This window comes from Amphiprion ocellaris, chromosome 1 (assembly GCF_022539595.1).
Source record: "Amphiprion ocellaris isolate individual 3 ecotype Okinawa chromosome 1, ASM2253959v1, whole genome shotgun sequence".
In the NCBI taxonomy this organism is placed as follows: Eukaryota; Metazoa; Chordata; class Actinopteri; family Pomacentridae; genus Amphiprion; species Amphiprion ocellaris.
The window spans coordinates 33505971-33526853 of NC_072766.1; the positions used below are offsets into that span (position 1 = coordinate 33505971).

Sequence of the window (20883 nt, forward strand, 5' to 3'; positions counted from 1 at the left end):
CACTGTCTCCCAATTATTCATGGCAGTTTTTTTCTGTTGAAATGATACCATTAGTGTTATTGTGATTGTTGTAGTAGCTGCTAGTGCTTGTAATCACTCAACTTTTTAGAGCTCTGTCATCTGTTTTTTCTGCTCTCCTTTACTGTATGTTCAGTTATTTGCTTTCAAAAATTGGATCAAAATACATGGAAAACACAAAAAGTTAGATTTAGATTTAGAAACTTTAGAAGTCTTGATACTACAACGTCTTGAGACACTCAAATGATCTCCATTTCGATAACTGTCTGACGTCTTGCATCAATTGGCAGAGACTTTGTTAAATTAAGTGAGTTACTTTAAAGGGTGTGAATACTTATGTGATCACTTTGTAGAACTCAGGTATTCATACTCAGCTGGAAATGAAACATTCTTTTTTTGTTAATTCTTGTATAGAAATAGACAAATTATATTGACCATGATTCAATGTTGAAAAATTGTGAAAGGTAAAGTAAAATTGAAGATGAATGCTTCTGTGCAAGCTTCACTTATGCAGTATTTTTAGGTAGCAGTGCATAAATTTGCATTGCTATTTAGATGTAAACCAGTTATATTCATCTCGTGCCAGTTGACATAAATCAGTTAGTCAAACTGCAAACTGGCTTAAAGACGTAAAGACATGGTGGAGCTGTAAGTTTCTTTTTGTAAATTCAGACAAACTGAAATTATATAATTTGGTCCTAAAGAAACAGTAACACACTATATAACCAGATAATTACTCTGAATGGCATCACCATGGCCTCCAGTTCTACTGTGAGTAACTTTGGAGTTATTGCTGACCAGGATTTGTCCTTTAACTCATAAAACAAGTGTCCAATATAGCCTTCTTTCACCTCCATAATATTGCAGCAACATCCTGCCTCAAAGTGAGTGCTTAAAACTGGTCCATGCATTTGTTGCAGAGGATGTCCTGATAACTCTCAAAAAAGAACCGACTGAGATCATTTTCCTGCCATAATAGTGTCTCCTCATTGGAGCCCTGTAAAATCCTGGGTACAATTTACATCCTTCTTACAGACTCATTATGAACAAGCTCCACTGTATCTTAAAGATGTTTTAGACTTGGCACAGGGGTTATCATTGGAAATTGAGTTTCTGTGATAATCTGACATTGAGAAGGAAATGACATTACAGCATTTGTGTTACAATTACAGTTATGTTTGTGCAGGTTCGTGAGTGTTCACCTTCTGTCTCCTTTCTCCTCTCAAACCAGTCAGCCAGGACAGACAAACACTGATTCTGTCTGACATTTCTTCCTGTCAAGAGTCTTTTCCTTTCAGTGTCACAAAATGATTGCTCTAGGATTCTCTCTATAATAGCTAAATGCCCTGAGATGGCATATGTTACAATTTGGCACTATATTAATGAAACTGAATTGAATGGAATGAAAGAATTAAATGTTTTTCAGTCCTTTTAGAATTATTTGTTTGATATAGTCAAGCCCACAAAAATTCTAATTTCTACCAATCATTGTAAATCCTGACTTCAAACAGTATTATCTGTACTTCATGATGTGCAGGTTTTTTATTGTTATGTTTTGTATTTATGCTGTGTATGTGCTTCAATTTAGGGTTATGAGTACCAAAACAACTCTGGCCATTGCTGCGGGAACTGTGTGCAAACAAGCTGCATTATTACACTGCCAAACAACGTAACACAGACATTAAAGGTTGGTGTATATGTGTGTGTGCATTGTAGGTCTTGTGTAAGCAATTAGAACTGAATATAATAGTGACTTGTATTGTTTTTAAATGTAAATGGTAAGGCCGTAGAGGTTTTTCAAATCAGCCTGAAAATGTGGTGAAATGTCTCCCAGAAAAAATGTGTGCATGTTGACTTTAATCTGTGATGAATAATAATCAACAAAGGACTGCCTGATATAGAGGCATTTCAGCAATTTCAGCTCTGGAAAATGGTCATCATTGTCTAGTTAAATTACAAAACCTTTGGTATGTTCATTTAAGCTTCTTCAAGTTAGCTTTCCATGAACACTAGAATAGCCATATGATGCTCACACACAGAAAATTATAACAGACATGGTAACATGGAGGCAAAATGGCTTAGAGTCAAAGGCTATCAAGACTAATAAAACACAGTCCACATGTGACAGTTTGGACAGAACAATGGTTCTGACACTGAGTTCCAAAATTGTGTTGTTGTTCTTCAGCCTGGCAATATTTGGACTCCTGATGGGAACGGCTGTGTGACGTTTGAGTGTCTGCACATTGCTAACCAGTACATCACCATTGAGGCAAAGACGATATGTCCACCCTACGACATCAACAACTGCATACCGGTAGGCATCACACATGTACACATAAACCATCATCATGAAGACAGTGAGAAACCAGAGCACAGGAAGGCACAGGAGAACAAAATCAATGTTATTAGCCATGTTCGTTTTCTCAGTGACGCCTAGTTTAGCTAAAGGATAATAACTATTTATCTAATTCTGAACAGCAAACCAAGTACAATTGAATGTATAGTTTTAGATGTCAACGATTCTCTATTTCATACTGGCAAACCTGCCACTAAATCTCAACAAAGATTTTGTGGCAGTTTTGATAAGATTGTCCTCCTTATTCTACCTGTGCACCAGTTTTTAGTTCTCATTTGATCTTTGAGTACCTTAGCTCACATGGATGGTAGTAGTGAAACACACAAGAAATCTTCTGGAAAGTTAACGTGAAAGTTGAGTTCTTGGAGTTAGAATATAAAATATGTATTGGTGGCTTGATGTTCATGTTTCTGGGACAAGATGTAGAGACACAGACCACACTGCCACTTTTTAATGTGTATCCCTAGAGCCATGATAATACTGATGTGAATGTGTTGTCTTCTGAAGGGAACGGAGACCATCGCTCCGGGCGGATGCTGCCCTATCTGTACGTATAAATTTCAAACATTTTTCACACTTACATTCAGTGTTGGGGTCCTTACTAATGCTTTACTTTTTTCATATAAGGAATTACCTTAGTTGTTCATTTCTTGTACAAAGTAACTGGTTGAACTACTTATTACTCTGCAACATCGCCTGAGATTCATTGTTATGCATTTGCCAGATATAATATTAAACCTTGCATATACCTACATAATCCTACCCTAATAAGGAGGACATAGACTAAAAAAGATCCTCCTTGTATGCTTTTAAATAAAGTATTACCATAATGCTTACAATAGTGATCATGAAAACCAGACCAGTAGAACCTCTGCAAAAAAATAAAAAATGTAATAAATGTTGTGGTGATAGCAAAGCTCAATTTCATGTCTAAGAGAATCTAGGTGGCAGTAGATTATAAATAATGTCAATAAACATAACATAAAAGACTGACCTTACTAATACCATTAGATGAGGACAGACTAAAAAGATGTTTCTGAAAGACCAAAATTGTACTGTAGAAAAGGCAACATTTCTTTTATTATATGCAATACTATAAGCCACTTCATCTTTGCTTTTATTACCCATTGAAAATTAAGACTGGATTCCTTGGTTTGGTTGTTATTGACTCAGAATGAACACTCTTCTGGCATATGTCATCTCAAGGAGTGACGACCTTACACAATGTATACTGCAAAACCCAACAAAATCCAAAGTTTCCTTTAGTTTCTCTTTAAAAAAAAAAAAACAGGAAGGAAAAAAAAAACAAAAACTCGGACAAAAAAGGCTCAGAGAAGGCTGCTATCTGCCTCGAATGGGGTGAAGGTACGGAGGACAGAAAACAGGACAGCAGATGGAGACCAGACCAACAATGCATAAGAGAGCAATAAACACTTTTTCTATTTGCCGGTTATTCAGATGTTTGATTTGCAACTGTGAGTTACTAACCTTTCATTTGAAAAATATCAGAAACATTTTATTTAGTTTCAATATCTGGCCTTATTGAGTCATATGGTTCCTTTTTAGTGTTCACAGACCACACTGTAATGGATATTGAAGTTATCTGTAACACACCTAGACTGCTTCATTATGGAATGCATTACCAAATATCTCATTATAAACCTTCTCAAAACAAATTCAGTGCAAAAAACGTGATTCAGTTCCAGTTCCTGTTCCATATTGGTTTGTACCAAAGAAAGCAACAACATACAGTGGTGGTTGTAACAAAGTCTTCTTCTTCTTCTTCTTCTTCTTCTTTTTTTTTTTTGGTGAAGGATTCACAGATGTCATGATCAGTGCATGAGGTCAAATAAGATGTTAGCTTCTTTTCACATATGTCTCCCCTGTGTGTCTTAGGTATTCCTAAGAACAATCCCTGCAATGTGACCACAACTCCTGTATATGTGGAAAACCAAGGCTGCAAGTCCGGACAGCTGGTTAACATTACATCTTGCAGTGGAGCATGTGGTACCTCCACTTTGTGAGTCTCCTCTTTCCTTATCATCAGTGCCTAGAAAAGCTCTTAATATCTCCAAATCACTGTTTTGGTTTTTGAGGTTGTTGCAGCTGGAGGAATTTTGGTAGAAAATGGAGGAAAAATGGTAAAATTGTCAAAATTAGTGCATGACATTTAACCACTTTTAGTTTTTAAGGAATTTAGTTTGAAACTTTGAAGATTTTCAGTCATGCTCAATCCTACATTTCCCATAATACAACATGTAATGGTTATTTTACAGTCATTTCACAACACTGCTGGCAGGAAGCAGTGTTTAAGACACAAAGCTTTTTGTTCCATTTTGTAATAGCTGAGTGCCCTATACAATCAATAAATTTATACATTCAGAATTCAGGCACTTAAAGAAATGTAGGGCACTGTTTAAGTGATTTTAGAATCAATCATTTATAAGACTCGTTTTTTCTCTCATGCTTGACAAAGTTCCCTCAGAGCCACAGGATACATTGCACAAGTGTTTTCACTGGCTCCATCATACTGGCAATGAGTAATAAACTGATGGTTATGTGTCAGATTTTTTGGAATATCAGAAATAATTAAACAGAAATTATAGATTGAAACATATTTTGTTGAGTTGCTAGATAAATGTGACTTTAAAGGTTAAATCACAAAATTACCTTCCCGACAAGCTTTCTAAACTTCATAGTTCTGTAGTCTGAAACATCTATTTTTGTGGGCTTATTTATATAGTTTTTCCAATTTACCTATTGCTTTCTTTCTTTCATACCTTCCTTTACCCTTTCTCCTTTCCTCAGCTACTCTGCGGAAATGAGCTCTCTGCAGCACACCTGTTCCTGCTGCCAGGAGCTGGCTACGTCTGAACGGCAGATCCAGCTTTCCTGCCCTGACAACACTGAGGTCACCTACACTTACACCCACATCGATGCTTGTGGTTGTCTCAAAACGGAGTGCTCTGCACCTGGCAACGGTGCAATGACTTCCCCCGCCAGCAGCAAGCCACATCGACGCAAGAGATAAAGGAAAAAACGGAGCTAACGTACCCATTGGTCACCTGTAAAAAGCATGGATTTCTGGGACCATTTCATTTCTTTTCTTTATTTATTTAGCTGCAACAGTGCATATTAATGAACAAACAATTTCATAAAGATTACACAAGGTTGCTATAAATAAGCCGGATTTAAACAAAGCTAATTTGGGTTAAACCTACCCTAGGGTGCTATTATTTTAGTAAAGTGCTTTCTACACAGACTCTGTCATAATGTGCTTATAGTTAAAGTGCCTGTTTTCAAAGTGCCTGATTTTCTCAATGTTCTCAAAGCTTGATTGTTAATCATTCAGTGGCTATAATTTAACCTGTCTTTTCATCTGAATACATGTTTCCATATTTATTTGTAGTAGTACTTCATTTTAGATAAGACTGTAAACCCACCAAGTTCACCATAATAAAGAGCATACTGTCAGTTGTGGTCCTGGTCTCTTACTTTATGTATATCTGACTGATCCCTATCCTTTTCCTCTTAGAAGAATCCATTTTATAGGCAAGAAAAATCTACCTCTTTAAAATAGTAAGTTTCAATAAATTTTAGAAGTATCTCTCAAAAGTTTGACTTTACTTTCTACATCGTATCACACAAAAGCCATAAAAATGATAAAATAACACAACAAATAAAGGAAGTAAGCAAAGGCAAGTGTTAATAAAGCAAAATATTAAGATTTAGGATTCTTCATTGACAGCTTTGGACACTCTTTCCTCAGTCAGATTCATAAGATAGTCACCCAGAATGCCTTCCCAACAGTGCTGGAGGTATTTCTGCATACACTAAGCACTAGTTACTCATCTTATTTGGGTTGAGGATCTGGTGATTGTGGAGACCACTTCATTTGATGCAGCTTCTCTCATTCTCCTTCTTGGTCAAAATCACTTCTACATAGCTTGAAAGTGTGAGTCAAGCTGTTGCCCCACTGAAAGACAAGCTAGAATGTTGTGTTAGCTATGCTGGTTAAATGTGAATGATTGAATTTCTTTTGAATTAGTAAGAGTGTCAGCTGCAAATAGATTTTAAACTTAAATATACCCACACGGTCATACATACATAGATGGAAAATAACACATTGGCTAAAAGTACAATTAAAATTTGTTGTTACACATATGCATTTTGTGATTTTGTGTGTAAGACATGACATTTTTTTCATCTAGAAGTCTTACTGTATGCTCTGGAATTGTAATTCAACTTTGGACAAATTGCAACATTAACTGGGCTTCGTTTGACTTCTCAAACAATATCATCTGTAGTAAAACAGACTAAAGAAACACATTTGTCAGGATTATATTTTACATTTTTAACTGGTGGATGTTAACTCAGTTTGGAGTAATTTGGGATAATAATGTGGAGAACTTTACTCTGCGTTCTCGGTACTGCTTGGAAACTCAATGTGTTTGTGTATGGGCTTCATGAGAACAAAGTGATTCTATCACAACGTGGTTGTTAGTCAAATATAAAACTGTATTTCACGTTGCCTTTCACCTTGACCTGTGGAAACACTCCTCAGTCAGTCAGAGCCCATTAATCAAACAGCTGCGTCAAAGCCTGTCATCTCCATACATGCAGGCCGCAGCCACATCCTGCTTCCAGTTTACTTCCTAACTCTGAGTATTTACCGAGGATTTGTGAGATAAAGGTCTCACAGAATGATCAAGACAGAGCTATGATGACAGAGAAGCCAATGACAGCACCTAGAACACAATAATACACATAAATACTCCCAATCTGATACTGTACCTTTGGGCAAATCACTACAATGCAGGACACATCTCCACATAACATCTTTCACAGACAAATGGTTGAAGCGAACGGGTTTTCATGGGACTGCTGCTTAACAAGATGCTTACTAAATTTTATCATTCAAGCAAATGGGTGTTACTGGCAAACCAAAATGATGAATCACAAGTAGGTTTTCAAAGCATAAGAATTTATTTCTGTATTTCAGCAGCTTTTTTTTAAAAATCCTGAACCTGCCAACAAGCTGGATTTCTTTTTCTCAAACTCTTCTGCTTTTGCAGTAAATCACTGTGCCTCAAACATGTTTAACTGAGAAAGTGACAGAGCTGATCTTCATGTTGGAACCACAGCGAGTTAATAAGCTGTTCTGCACACTTCCCTGCATTATGAATTCAAATTTTCTAATGAAATGCAAATAAGAGTTAATACTGTTTCATTTTGAAAATAAAAATTTCACCTTGACTTCAGTTTCTGGAAGTGAGGCTGTACAAATGCTTGCTTTCTTGCAGCTTTCAAAAATGAATTCCAAGTCGTGTAACGTGAAGTGTGCAGCTGGTTTGTACTCTTAACTCTTTAAGGAATACCTTCAGTTCTGCAATGACAGACATGACATGACAGATATGTTGGTGGAGCTAAAATGTCAGCCAATGTGACAAAGATGTTTTTAAGACTGACAAAAAAATCTTAGCATCAAAATAAAGTTGAGCCAGACTGTCCTGACTCAGATACTGAAATGTCTTAGTCAACATAGAAATTGTCACTTTGAAAGGTGATAATTTCAACAACTTTCACCAGAACAAGTGAAAACACAGCTTATATCTACTGAGTCATCCTTTTAAAATAATAGTGATTTAAAAGCAAACAAGAGGAAGAGAAGGCTGAAGTTGCTTAGACAGAATAATAAGATTTGTACCATTATATAGTCTTCTTGTCAGCAGCACATCCCATAAAGTGCAACACTGGATCAGTCTGGTAATGTTCCACTGAATGTGTGCAATCTAAGATGTTTTCTTTAATTATTAGTAATTTGTTTCTTTGGAAGATTTTTTAATTGGTTGCTTTCAGCCCCAAAACACAGAAAACACATTTTCAAAGTTAAAATGTTCTTGAGAAAATTAAATAATTTTTGATTTTGTAAACTCCACTGAGGAACAGTTTAGGTTATCTGCAAGTGTAAAGAGATTGAAGAGCTTTGAATTTGTCATATTGGAAAATGGAGATTCAAGACTCCCTGATGGGTTTAGATCAAATGATTTAAGTTGTAGAACTGTAGTTAATATTGTATTGCTTGCATGTACTGACATTATTTCAAACTCTTAAAAGATAAACTTGATAGTACTGGTGGTTTAAAAGGAGATTGTGCAATTATTATTTTTGACTGACTTTGGAAATTTGGCTGTTTAACATTAAATAATAGTCAGTTTAACGTGGGTTTTTGGACAAGAATTTACACATACAAAACAACTGACAAAATGAAAACTGATTTCAACAAAGTAATGCTAATTAATTCAAACTATACAATAAAGATTTGTTAGAGTATTCATCTGCTTTAAAGTGTCTCACCTAATTGAACATAGGTGCAGCTAGCTGGTGGTGAAATGAAGAGTACTGTGATTGCAGGATGAAGACGCTTGTATCAGGAAGACCTAGCAACTGGTAGATCAGTACTCCTGGCTATAAATTTCCATTGAGGCAGGGCCTGGAAGCTTTGTAAAGGCAGAGGGAGAAATGAATACTAATGCAGTCTTCAAGAGAATTGTCACTTGGGAGAAGATTTGTTTTCCAGCAAGACAATGAGCCAAAGCTACAGAAAATGGTTTAAAGACAATGTGAATGTTCTGGAGTGGTTCAGTCAGAGCCTAGACTTCAATCCAAGTGAGAATTTGTGACTGCATTAGGGCTATGCTCTACTAAATGCTGACCTGAAGGGAGCAAATACTAGTGCAATCACTTATTTCACGTTATATTTTAATAAATTGACATTGCTTTTTAGGAATACTTCTAGTACTACTACTCCTAATACTTTATAGGCACTGTAACAGAATTTACAAATAATGCAGATACTACAGAGCAAATGTGCACATTTTGTACTTACCTTTGTTTGACTTTTAAATACAAAAATAGACATATATTTACAGCGGCCAAAACAATACAGATCAAGCAGGAAAAAGCATGAGTCCTCTTTGTGCAATGTAGTCGTCAGACATACTGCAGTTTCAAACTTGTCTATAACAGAACCAACAAAACTCTCATCAACAAGCTTCCATTCTCAAAACAAGACTTGATCAAGAGATTTTTGTCTTAGCTCAAACAGACCAAGTAATATTATTACTGCACTGGTAGTTTCAGATATGTAGCCCTGCGACAGACTGGCGACCTGTCCAAGTCAGCTGGGATAGACTCCAGCATCCCCTGAGACTATGAGATAATGGATGGATGGATGGATGGATGGATGGATGGATGGATGGATGGATGGATGGATGGATGGATGGATGGATGGATGGATGGATGGTAGTTTCAGATTATTTGTTAACACTAAGGCAAGCTCAACTCAGTATCCACCCAGTATCCTGTTCCTATATAACTAAACTGCATTCTCAATTACTTTTTGAGGGAAACATATTTTCAACCAAAATACCTTTATTTGTAACATATTACAAATATTTTTCTGATCAATGTATCCTTGCCATGCATTTTATTGCTCTGCTGTCATTCTTTTTCAGTCAATCAATCATTGGCCAACCAATACATTAAATGTATTGTAACCCAGATAACTGCAGGAGAAGCTTCAATCATGTAGTGAAAAGGCTGTATTTTAACCCAAACATGACATTATCCCGGCCCTGACCAAATCATTTTGTGGTCTAACCTTAATCAAGCAAATTATATTTCCCTATCCATAGCACTTCTGTTCCTAAATTTAAACAAAAAGCGAATGAAAATTGTAAGTAAAGGACAGAAAGCAAAAGTTAATACTCAAACTGATGGTCTTTAGTCCAGCAGTGAGCAAAAGCCCAGTCACTGGCTTATGCCATCAAACTGGCTGCCTTTCCCACCACATCACAGGTCACACATTACCTTTATTTCAAAATTAAATTATGTTCCCTTCAGAATGTATTTGAGAATGCATTTTAGTTGTTTATGAATTATTTGTGGAGACTGGATTGCAGAGGGGGGCTGCACAGTGGATATGTGGTTAACGCTGTCGCCTTGTGGCTAGAAGACCCCCGGTTCGACGGCATGCGTGGGCTTTCTCTGGGTTCTCCGGCTTCCTCCCACAGTCAAAAAACACACTGAGGTTAATTGGTAACTCTAAATTGTCGGTAGGTGTGAATGTGAGTGTGATTGTTTGTCTATTTATGTAACCCTGAGATAGACTGGTGACCTGCCTTCACTCTAAGTGCGACCCTAATGAAGATTGAGCAGCGTACAGGCAATGGATGGATAGATGGATCTGGAAGGATGCAGGACTACCTGAAGCTCAGGTCACTTGATGGGAGTTGTGGGAGCAAAGTCAATTGTCCAGCTATTTACTGACTGTTGGCAGTGTAGCTGTGGTTTCACATCATTAACACCTGTCTGGTCTTCTAGAAAGAAGAAATGAAGTTAATTAAAAATATATTTATCATGAAAAAAATCCATCCATCCATTATCTATACACCGCTTAATCCTCACTAGGGTCGTGGGGGGGGCTGGAGTCTATCCCAGCTGACTCAGGTGAAGGCAGGGGACACCCTAGACAGGTCACCAGTCTGTCGCAGGGCTACATATATAGACAAACAAGCACTCACACATTCACACCTACGGGCAATTTAGAATGATCAATTAACCTCAGCATATTTTTGGACTGTGGGAGGAAGCCGGAGTACCCGGAGAAAACCCACGCATGCACAGGGAGAACATGCAAACTCCATGCAGAAAGATCCCGGGAAAGCCGGGATGCGAACCAGGGATCTTCTCGCTGCAAGGCGAAAGTGCTAACCACTACACCACTGTGCAGCCCATGAAAAAAATCTTCATGTAAAATTGAAAGTAAAAATCAAACCTTCTAAGATGCTGTGCATGGAATTCAACTTCTCAGAACACAATTTATGAACATATTACAAAACAACACAGGATTTTCTGTTTCCACAGTAAATTAATGGCACGTAAACCCCATAGAACTTACCCTACTGTAATTATTTAATGCCATTACACAAATACTCTAGTTAGTAAGATAGAGCATTGTTTATTAAAGATGCACCCCAGGATGCATATCCTGGAAAGAGCGAGCTGAGTCACCGTGGCTTTACGTAGGCTTTCCAGATCAACACCAACTTAACAATCCTTACCCTCCTTAGAGCAACACACAGAATGTTTACATATCTGAACAATGACCTATATTGTGTTCACTTTCCAAACTGATGGGTGCGGACTGCTAAATATTAAGACGTCTTATGAATTGAATAAGCACTTGATAAGAAATGTGGTGTTGAAGTTAGATATGGTTGGGATTGTTATGTTTTTTTTCCATTAACAGGATTTAATTCATTGACTGCTTGGTAGATGTGCATCATTTTTATTTGTTTATCGACATGTAGCATTTTGATAATATCTTTCAAGTCTCCACATAAACGCATAGATTATGTTTTTCGTATGGAAAGCCACAAAAGTAGCCTTTCTGACCCCGATTCAGTGCATCAGAATACATGGTGGTAAACAGGACATGGTGTCAGGCTGTTGAGGATAGATCTAAAACTCCATTGATCAGGATGTGAGTCAGTAATGTGATGTTACGTCTGATACTGGAACCCACAGGGTTGTTCCAATACTCCAAGGAACTGATGTTCAAACGGAAAAGTAACTTGGACAGTGACATTTTAAATAGTTTACTACTTGATTTTGACAGTAAACCAAATAGGCACACCACAAGGGAAAGACAGAGACTCAAACCAGCGTATTTTTGTGCTGTAGTTAAATGTTTTTAAACCTGAGCTATTTGTACAAAATTTTCAAGACAAGTGTCATTTTGTGTCCATAATGGGGGAAGCTCAGTTGTTATGTTTCATCATATGTGGAAATATATTGAGCCTTTCACATTTCTGTGTGTCATTTTTCTGCCCACAAGACTGTAATGGCAAACTAAAAGGATCTGTAGGATACAATTCACTATACTATCTGAATGATAAATCAGCCAAAATGCAGCAGGCTGACAAACTCAGAGTGATTTGCATTCAATTCAGGAAATAAGAATAAACTTGATCAGCCCCAAAGTCCGCAGCAATCTGTTTGGTACTTCTGTTGTACAATTATGCTGATTTCTGTGTTACATAGAAAATGAATAGTACAGATAAGAGTCAGCTCTAGAAGACTGCTGACAAGACTTTGGATTTGTTTTTCCACTTTAGCGAGAAATCACTCTCAAAAGCTAACTGCACAAGCTGACTCTGTGATCAGTCAACATGAGTTTTTCTTTTTGATTTTTATTTGTAATGCAGTTTAACCTTTATAAGATCCATGATTAGCTTTATTGCCTTTTAATAAAAAAAAATGGTTTTAGCTGTTCTGTCATTTGCTTCCAAGCTGGTCATATCTTCAACCACATATAAGTTTCTAAGGATGGCCTTCTTTCACCTGCACAATACTGTAAAAATTAGGAACATCCTGTCTCCGAGTGATGCTGAAAAACTAGTTCATGCATTTTTAACTTCTAGGCTGGACTATTGTAATTTCTTATTATCAGGATGTCCCAATAATTCTCTTAAAACCTCCAGCTGATACAAAATGCTGCAGCCAGAGGTCTGACAGGAAACAGTAAGAGGCTCTCTGTAACATCTGGAACCAAATTTAGAATCATTACAAACATATACAACAATCTTAAGGGCCAAGCTCCTTCCTAGCGTTCCTAAAGTTTGCAAAAGCAGACAGGGAGACAGGAACTTCAGTTGTGAGGCTACTGTCCTGTGAAACCAGAGGCAGGCACTTTGGCACTGTCTCTATTTTTAAGATAAGTCTTAAGACTTTCCTTCTTGATAAAGACCTCTCCTATTCTTTCCTTGTTCTCGTTATACATTTATATGCCGCTAACTTTGTGTCTCCTCTCTCCCATTGTTTGTGTTTTGTCCTCTCATATCTTGTTTTTAATGTTTTTTAGATTTCTGATCTGCAGTCATTTCCCTCACCAACCTTCAAAAATGTTTATTGTTCCCTTATGCATTACTTATTTGTTTTCTATCTGATTTTATGTTCTCACCTCCCTTTAACCTCACCCCAAACAACCAAGGCAGACAGCTGCCTTCCCTGGGCGAGAGGGAATCCAGAAGAGACTTTTAATTTGTTGGGCTTTTCTGTATAATTTGACAAGGTCTCCTCCTTCCTATGGGAAGGGTTTTAAATGACATACTTTATGATATTTTATATAAATAACATAAAATTTAATTTAATTTCTGACAATAAATCCACTAAAACTAACACACTGGTCCTTGAAATATAGCTAAAGTCAGGGACAAAGCAAAGGCTCATACTGTTTAGTTTAAATTACTGAAACACTTTGTTGAGTTTGGGGTTTGAAGGTTTTTCTCAAATGTTGAAAAATGAAATGATTTACGTCAGCCCTAACCTTTTTAATACTAAACCAAAACCGATTCTTGTTAACTTTCATCCACATGACTGCAGATAAGCTTACGCTTAACGAACCATTCAATCCCTTATGCCATGTTAAAGTTATTATCACTTTTTTCAGCTCTTTCTACCTTGTTCTAGTGTACAAGCACTGATTTCTAAGAGTCATTTGCCAAAAGCTTTTGCATAATAAAAGATTAAACTCTTCTTTTTGCTATGTGTTTTGCTCGATGAAGAAGTTGTGATGGAGATCATGACATTTTTGTTGCCTACACAAATAATAATCTTGTGTGCGATGTAGCTCCGCCTTGACTGGCAGGTTATAAAGGGACTTGTCCTCCAGGTGAGTCCTCTCATGGTATGCAAGTCCTCAAGACCAACATGGGGACTGCAGGACTTGAAACGACATTATGGCTCATCCCACTAGTGCTGCTGGCCGGCTCACTCTCTCAGACTGGTAAATGATGACCTGACAACTCCTTACAGCTTCACTCTCAGCAGATGCACTAAGATTGTAACGGGTCGTAGAGAGGACTGTGTGTTTCTTTAAACAAAGGCTAATTTGGTTAAAAAACAAAAAATCATGTTTCATTAATTTCATCTTGGATTATTTATATCATGTTTGGGTATTTTGTACATTTCCTGTTAGGGATTAGTTATTTTAACTTGTAAAAAAAATCTGTGGAAAAAGTTTCTTTCCTGCATTCAAATGAATACAATATGATTTTTTTCTGTTTTCCACAGTAACCGTTGTTCCTTCTCTAAACACCATAAGCCTCAGTTCAGGTAATTGTGCCAATGCTTAATATTGTTTCTTGCTCAACTTTTCATGTCAATTCAGAATGATGTTTTAATGGGACTTTTTTTTGTACGTTTACCAGTGAATGCATCTCACATCGGCCGAGTGTGTACAACTTGGGGGCAGTCTCATTTTAAGACCTTGGATGGAGACTTCTTCCAACTGACGTCCCCCTGTAACCATGTCCTGGTCTCACATTGCAAGGGCAGCTATGAAAGTTTTAACATTCAGATGAGGCGCAGTGTAGTCAACAGCATCCACACCATCACCAGCATTGTCATGAAGCTGCAAGGTTCTGTGGTACAGATCACTAGCAGCGCAGTGACTGTAAATGGCATAAAGTAAGTTCAGTGAAGACCAGTCAATTACAAATAGATATATTTAATGATGGTCAGAGCTGTATTCTGAGACACTGTTTTCATTTTTTTCCTTATCAAATGATACATTGATACTCATTCAGTGCTGCAGTACTGCATGTCTTGTTCTGTTGTCCTGTTGTGTACTTTGAGTTGACCAAAAAAAAGCTTTCTGGGGCTTTCAGTCACATCTCATTGTCTGTATAAACAGATGAGTATACTCAGTGATCCTGGAGAAATCTGTCTTTTGCTACTAACTCAAAGTGCAAAAACCATTTGCTCACAATTCCAAAGATCCTTCAGACTTTGTAAAGCATGTTTCAGTCAGTTTAGCTACAATATGAACGACTTGTGTAGACACACACTGAGGTTCAAAGTTTGAGACCAACAGCAAAAGTGCTTTTAGTTTAGATTTGTTTCAAACTGAACACAATTTGTTTCATTACAAATGAGAATATCAACAATTTGAGTGGAATGATCAATCTCTCCAAAAATTTACATTCATTTTACAATACGTTAGCATTTGTTTTGTCACCTGATTGCTCTAATGACAGCAGCGCTTGAGCGTGATGTAATTGACAAGTTCATCCAAAAACTGAGAAGGAATGCTGTCGCAATATGATGGGATAATTTTCTAGAGACTGTTTTGTAACGCTTTCTCAGTCTTCAGATGTCCCCATAAATGTTTCATGGGGTTAACGTTAAGTGACTGTGAAGGTCTCATTAGTTATTGACAGCTACTAATGCCTTAAAGGCAGTCACTGAACAAGTAATGATAACCTGCTATCAGGTACGCTACGTCCAACTGACCACAGCAGTAATACAAAGAAGAATACAGGAGTTTATACGTTTTTGTTTGACTGTGATGATGGCTGAAGCCTGAAATGAGTACAGTGTTTATCCCTTACTACAGTGTTTATTCCCTTTAACTTACTGTCTCAGCTGCTGCTTGATGTTTCATTGTCATACAACTGTCTATATTTGCTGCAGGGTGTCTCTGCCACACATCTCATCTGGGGTGTTTGTCAAAGCAACCACATCTAGTATCTCTGTTGAGGCCAAGCTGGGGATCAAGGCGATCTGGAACCTGGATGACTCTCTTGATGTATGAAGCCTACTCTGACATATGCACACATGCCTCTCCCAATTTCTGAGCCTCCTGTAAACACCTCAGCACCACCTGAATCTATAATCCATTAGTGTTTTGTATGCATATGTGTCTAAAGAAACACTCAGTCTCAAGATGTTTGATTTGAAGGAAATAACTGATGTTATCTGATCATTTTAGTATTATCAACAAATATCTTGGAAAGGCCTAAAGGCACTATTAACTTATCTCACTAACAAGTACCGCCTGTGCCTCTGCAGGTGATGCAGCTTATCTTTATTTGCCACAGAACTCCATTGTTGTCCAAACGCTATTAAAACCAAATACAGGAGCCACAGTGTTGCACTTTGGTGACACATTATTTAGTGTGATGAAAAAAAGGTGGTGTTGAGATAAGATAAGGTAAGATAAACTTGATCCCACAGTGGGGAAAGTTCACCGTTACAGCAGCTCAAAACACAGACCTGTATAGCCGAGGTAATAGAGAGAAGCATTAAACAAAGCTCACTGCACAACAGCAATGACTCACTGTATATTCATACAGTGGGATTTGTCCTGGAGAGATTAGCACACAATATGAATAAGTCAAGCCTTTCAGTAAACATGTGACTGAGCACATTACTTCAAAAAGATAGATGTGATTAAAGGATTTTCTGATTAGATATGATTATTTTTCCATACTTAATAGAATTCAATTCACTGAGGTTGGGTGGTGACTTTATTTATTTATCATGATTATTGTTATTATTTTCTTCATTTTCATTTTACATATATATAAAATGTCTAAACATCTCATCTTGATAAATGGAGATGAGCTTTCAGGTGTTTAATCAGTAGCCAGAGTAGGGCTGTAATTATCTTTTGTCTTGTGATTTTGAGAGTAACTATTGTATATCTGGGATGTGTTCACAGATTGAAATAGGTAGCAAGTATCACAACCAGACATGTGGACTCTGTGGAAACTTTGATGGTGTATCCAATGAGTTCACGAAAGACGGTAAGATCCTTTTTGGTATTATTTTGGGATAATATGCTGTATATTGTTATGTAAAAAATGAAAGGTAAAAAATACAGACAACAAAAACTGACTTCATGAATCAGTGGATGAATTTTTTTTTTTTAAACTAATGAACAGCACCAGTATTCCTACTATAAGAGGTTGTATTTGTTTTTTCCATCTTAACTTTTTCAAATTCAGGCCAGTTATTGATCAGAAAAAAAAAAGTGTTCAAGATTAAGACTGAACTATACTGATTTGGAGAGTTAAATATGTTATTTCTGTCATTCACATGAATTTCTGTGTAAATTTAATTACTCAGGAAGAGAAGAACTGGCAGCATGCATGTGAACATAATGACATTTTCTTTCTTCTTTTCTTTCTTCAATTTCTGCACGATTTTAAATTGTTTGACGTTCCTATAGTTTGTTACGAACTGACCCAAAAACACAACCCAAAAAGCTTTTTTTTTCTGAAAAAACACTGCAAATTTTGATGTAAGCACAAGATTCTGGGCTGACAAATCACAGTGACCGTTGTTGTGTGATTAACTGCATTGCAGGAGCTGCACTATCTGTGACAGACTATGCAGAGACCCACAAGGTGAACGGGCCCACAGAGAGCTGTGAGGAGCCGGATCAGAACCTGAACCTGAGCTGTGGTGATAAGGTAACTCCCTACGCTTCATCATACTCCAAACACAGTCTGACATTTTTTGAGGTTACAGGTGTAAAGGGTAAGAAGTGCTATTCTGTCTTATATGTGCCACAACTTTAACATTTAAGGCAGTAGTTATACCTTTTTAACAGATGTAGATCAGTATAACACCTAAGATAAGATAAGATAAGATAAGATAAGATAAGATAAGATAAGATAAGATAAGATAAGATAAGATAAGATAAGATAAGATAAGATATATTTCTCTGACTGAGGTTCATTCATGTCCCTGAAAGACCTGCAGTGCCTCTCCAGAAGTCACCAGTATGCAGTTAGTAATCTTCATGTAAACCTGGAAATACTCAGTAATACTGATGATTTTGAAGCATTTCAGAATACTAGATGTTATGCCATGTAAAATGAAGATTTTACATCTAAGATTCTCTACTATTTCTATGTCAACAGTCCAATGTTCAGTTTGTGGCACTGGCAGTGTTCACACTGTTACATAACACGTTTGATTTTCTTAGGTCGTATCTCTTACACTGAAGTATGTTTTTCAGCAATTGTGTGACCAGACCTTCTCCAGTGCCCCATTCAAAAGTTGCCAAAGCTTACTTGATGTGGGATCCTTCAGTAAAGCCTGCATGGCGGATGTGTGCAACTCCACAGACAATACTGACTCCGTTCTGTGCAAGACCATCTCAGAGTTTTCCAGGCAGTGTACCCATGCAGGTGGCAAGCCTCAACAATGGAGGAATGAAACATTTTGCTGTAAGAGAAGTCATGTACTGTCAATTTGAATGTTCTGGCCTTGTGTAATTTGTGTTGTTTTCCTTACATTTATCAGAATTGTTTAGTTGTCAGTAGTACAGCAACATTCAAACTTGTCTCTACAGACAAGGAATGTCCATACAACATGGAGTTCTTGGAGTGTAGCAGCTCGTGTCCTGACAGTTGCTCCAACCCTCAGGCCAGCCAGACATGTGACAGTCACTGCCATGATGGATGCAGTTGCCCTGCTGGTATCCACACACACACACACACACACACACACACACACACACTTTGAACTTTATGTACTATGTGCAAGTATAAGCAGTGCCATTCCTTTCTCAAGCACAAACTCAAGCATAATGAATGTTGTTTTTCTTCTCCTCCTCAGGAATGGTTTTCGATGACATTGGTAACGGTGGTTGTGTTACAGTCACCCAGTGTCCATGTCTGCACAGCAACAAAATTTACAAGTCAGGAGAGTCCTTCTCCTACCGCTGTGGATCTTGGTAAAAATAAAGATTTTCTAAATAGAAATAAATATAACTGCAATCATCATCACCAAACTAATTTGAGTGTGCATGTGCCTTACTAAAAGTAGTAGAGAAACCAATCAAGGAACACACATTGCTCAACTCTTTCTACACGTTTTGTGAAAATGTGGCTTGCTTTGGTAGTTTTCTGAAGCAGCTACAGGTAGCAAGCATATGAAGGGCTTCTATTGCTCATATGTTTCTCCGCATAATCTATGTATTTTAGTCTCTTCACTCTAGCAAACATATGAGTTCTGACAGCAAATGATGCAGGAGTCAAGGCAAAATAATTCCCCTTGATATATTTAGTTCAGTTCAAAGCTTTATATCATAATTATGGTGAGAGTAATGTAGTGACATAATTTTCACCATATCAGGGCTATTTCATGTTGAATCATGAAGGGTCTTTTATTCAGCCATCACTAATTAGTTTGAAGTTCACTTCTGCATGATCAATTTCTATGCTAATGTGTGCTGAAAGATGGGACTTTTCATTACAATTTAATGGCTAAAACTGTGTCAACTGTCTTTTTCTTTAAATGTCAGAAGAGATTAATATATCAAGCTAAAATTTTACAAATATCTTTCTAAATATCAATATTTTATGCTGTAAACATTTCCGGCAAACTATTGATGGCCGAGCAGAATTTTATGATGATTTAAGATGGAATGACCCATAAATGATCAAGTTATGTATATGAAACTGTTTTATAATGTTTACGTGTGTGTATGTTTGTGTCTTGACAGTATGTGTGACAGTGGTCAGTGGAAGTGTCAGGAGGCGAACTGTCCAGGAACCTGTTCTGTGGAAGGAGGGGCGCATATCAACACTTTTGATGGAAAAATGTACACCTTCCACGGGGACTGCACCTATGTTCTGGCTCAGGTAGTACACACAGCCAGAAGCATGGCTCCATAATCCATCGACATGGAGAACGGCTGTATGACATGAGTGCATAAGTGAACAGAGATAATTGTCCCAAATCAGATTAGCGTTTGTGATTGCTGACTTCCTCTGACTAAATGTGTGTTGCAGCCGAGTAATGGCACTGTATACACTGTGTTGGCGGACCTGGAGAAGTGCGGTATGGCTGACACGAGGACATGCTTGAGAGCTGTAACTCTGGTTTTATACGGCAGTTCTAAGGTAAGCGCCAGACATAGAGATGTATATCAAATTGCATTTCCATCACTTCAAAAGACATTACACAGAGACACTGAATACACAGTTTGGGTGCCAGAATCACAGCACACCCTTTTTCACTCAAATTAGTCTACAATTTCAAATCAATTAGGCAACAAAATGCAATATTGATAATAATAACACTTTACTGCTAATGATACTCACCAATAAAGAATATAATCTGAGTGTTTTCCTCCACAAGATGTTAAGAGGAGCTGAAGTTTGTTTCTTTCAGTTATTTGGAACTGTTGGCTCTGACTTTGTTTAATACCTGCAGCATCAGACAGCAGCAGGATCCATATGAGCATTTCCAAAGAGAGACTGGTGCACATTTGCACGTTGAACAACAGTGTTGGTAGCTAATTAAATTCTTCTAATTCTAAATTATCGCTGAGAGCAGATCAGTCAAGACCAGGATCCAACGGCAGGTCACATTGCGTAGGTCTACATATCTTCAGATTAGGCAGGTGAGCTGTAATACACAGAATTACAGTTTAGTTTCCAGCTGTTTAGGACTATTTCGTCTTAGTTTATCACAAACCTGCAGCATCAGACAGCAGTAAGATAAACGAGTACCTCCAAGGAGAGAGAGAGCTGCATGTATTTACACACAAAGCAACAGAAGTAACTTCATTAATTAGACTTAACTATAATTTATACCAGCAGCTGTGAACTTTTCTTCACCTCAGACAGGTGAGCTATCACACA

At 37.4% G+C, this 20883-nt stretch overlaps 2 protein-coding genes across 2 annotated transcripts in view; both read left to right on the forward strand.

The window, feature by feature from the left end:
* The window catches only part of LOC111586420 (mucin-5AC-like), a 48348-nt gene extending 42500 nt beyond the window's left edge, over positions 1-5848 (forward strand). The window contains exons 44-48 of the mRNA XM_055011447.1: positions 1607-1705; positions 2204-2332; positions 2882-2921; positions 4271-4394; positions 5183-5848. Of these exons, the coding sequence (XP_054867422.1) occupies positions 1607-1705; positions 2204-2332; positions 2882-2921; positions 4271-4394; positions 5183-5405 (615 nt within the window). The 3' untranslated portion in view covers positions 5406-5848. The remainder of the gene's footprint in view (positions 1-1606; positions 1706-2203; positions 2333-2881; positions 2922-4270; positions 4395-5182) is intronic.
* An 8288-nt stretch (positions 5849-14136) lies between these two features.
* The window catches only part of LOC111586423 (mucin-2-like), a 53006-nt gene continuing 46259 nt past the window's right edge, over positions 14137-20883 (forward strand). The window contains exons 1-11 of the mRNA XM_055018641.1: positions 14137-14225; positions 14513-14554; positions 14650-14908; positions 15914-16028; positions 16944-17028; positions 17591-17697; positions 18249-18459; positions 18585-18710; positions 18851-18968; positions 19740-19878; positions 20029-20139. Coding sequence (XP_054874616.1) covers positions 14150-14225; positions 14513-14554; positions 14650-14908; positions 15914-16028; positions 16944-17028; positions 17591-17697; positions 18249-18459; positions 18585-18710; positions 18851-18968; positions 19740-19878; positions 20029-20139 — 1389 coding nt within the window. The 5' untranslated portion in view covers positions 14137-14149. The remainder of the gene's footprint in view (positions 14226-14512; positions 14555-14649; positions 14909-15913; positions 16029-16943; positions 17029-17590; positions 17698-18248; positions 18460-18584; positions 18711-18850; positions 18969-19739; positions 19879-20028; positions 20140-20883) is intronic.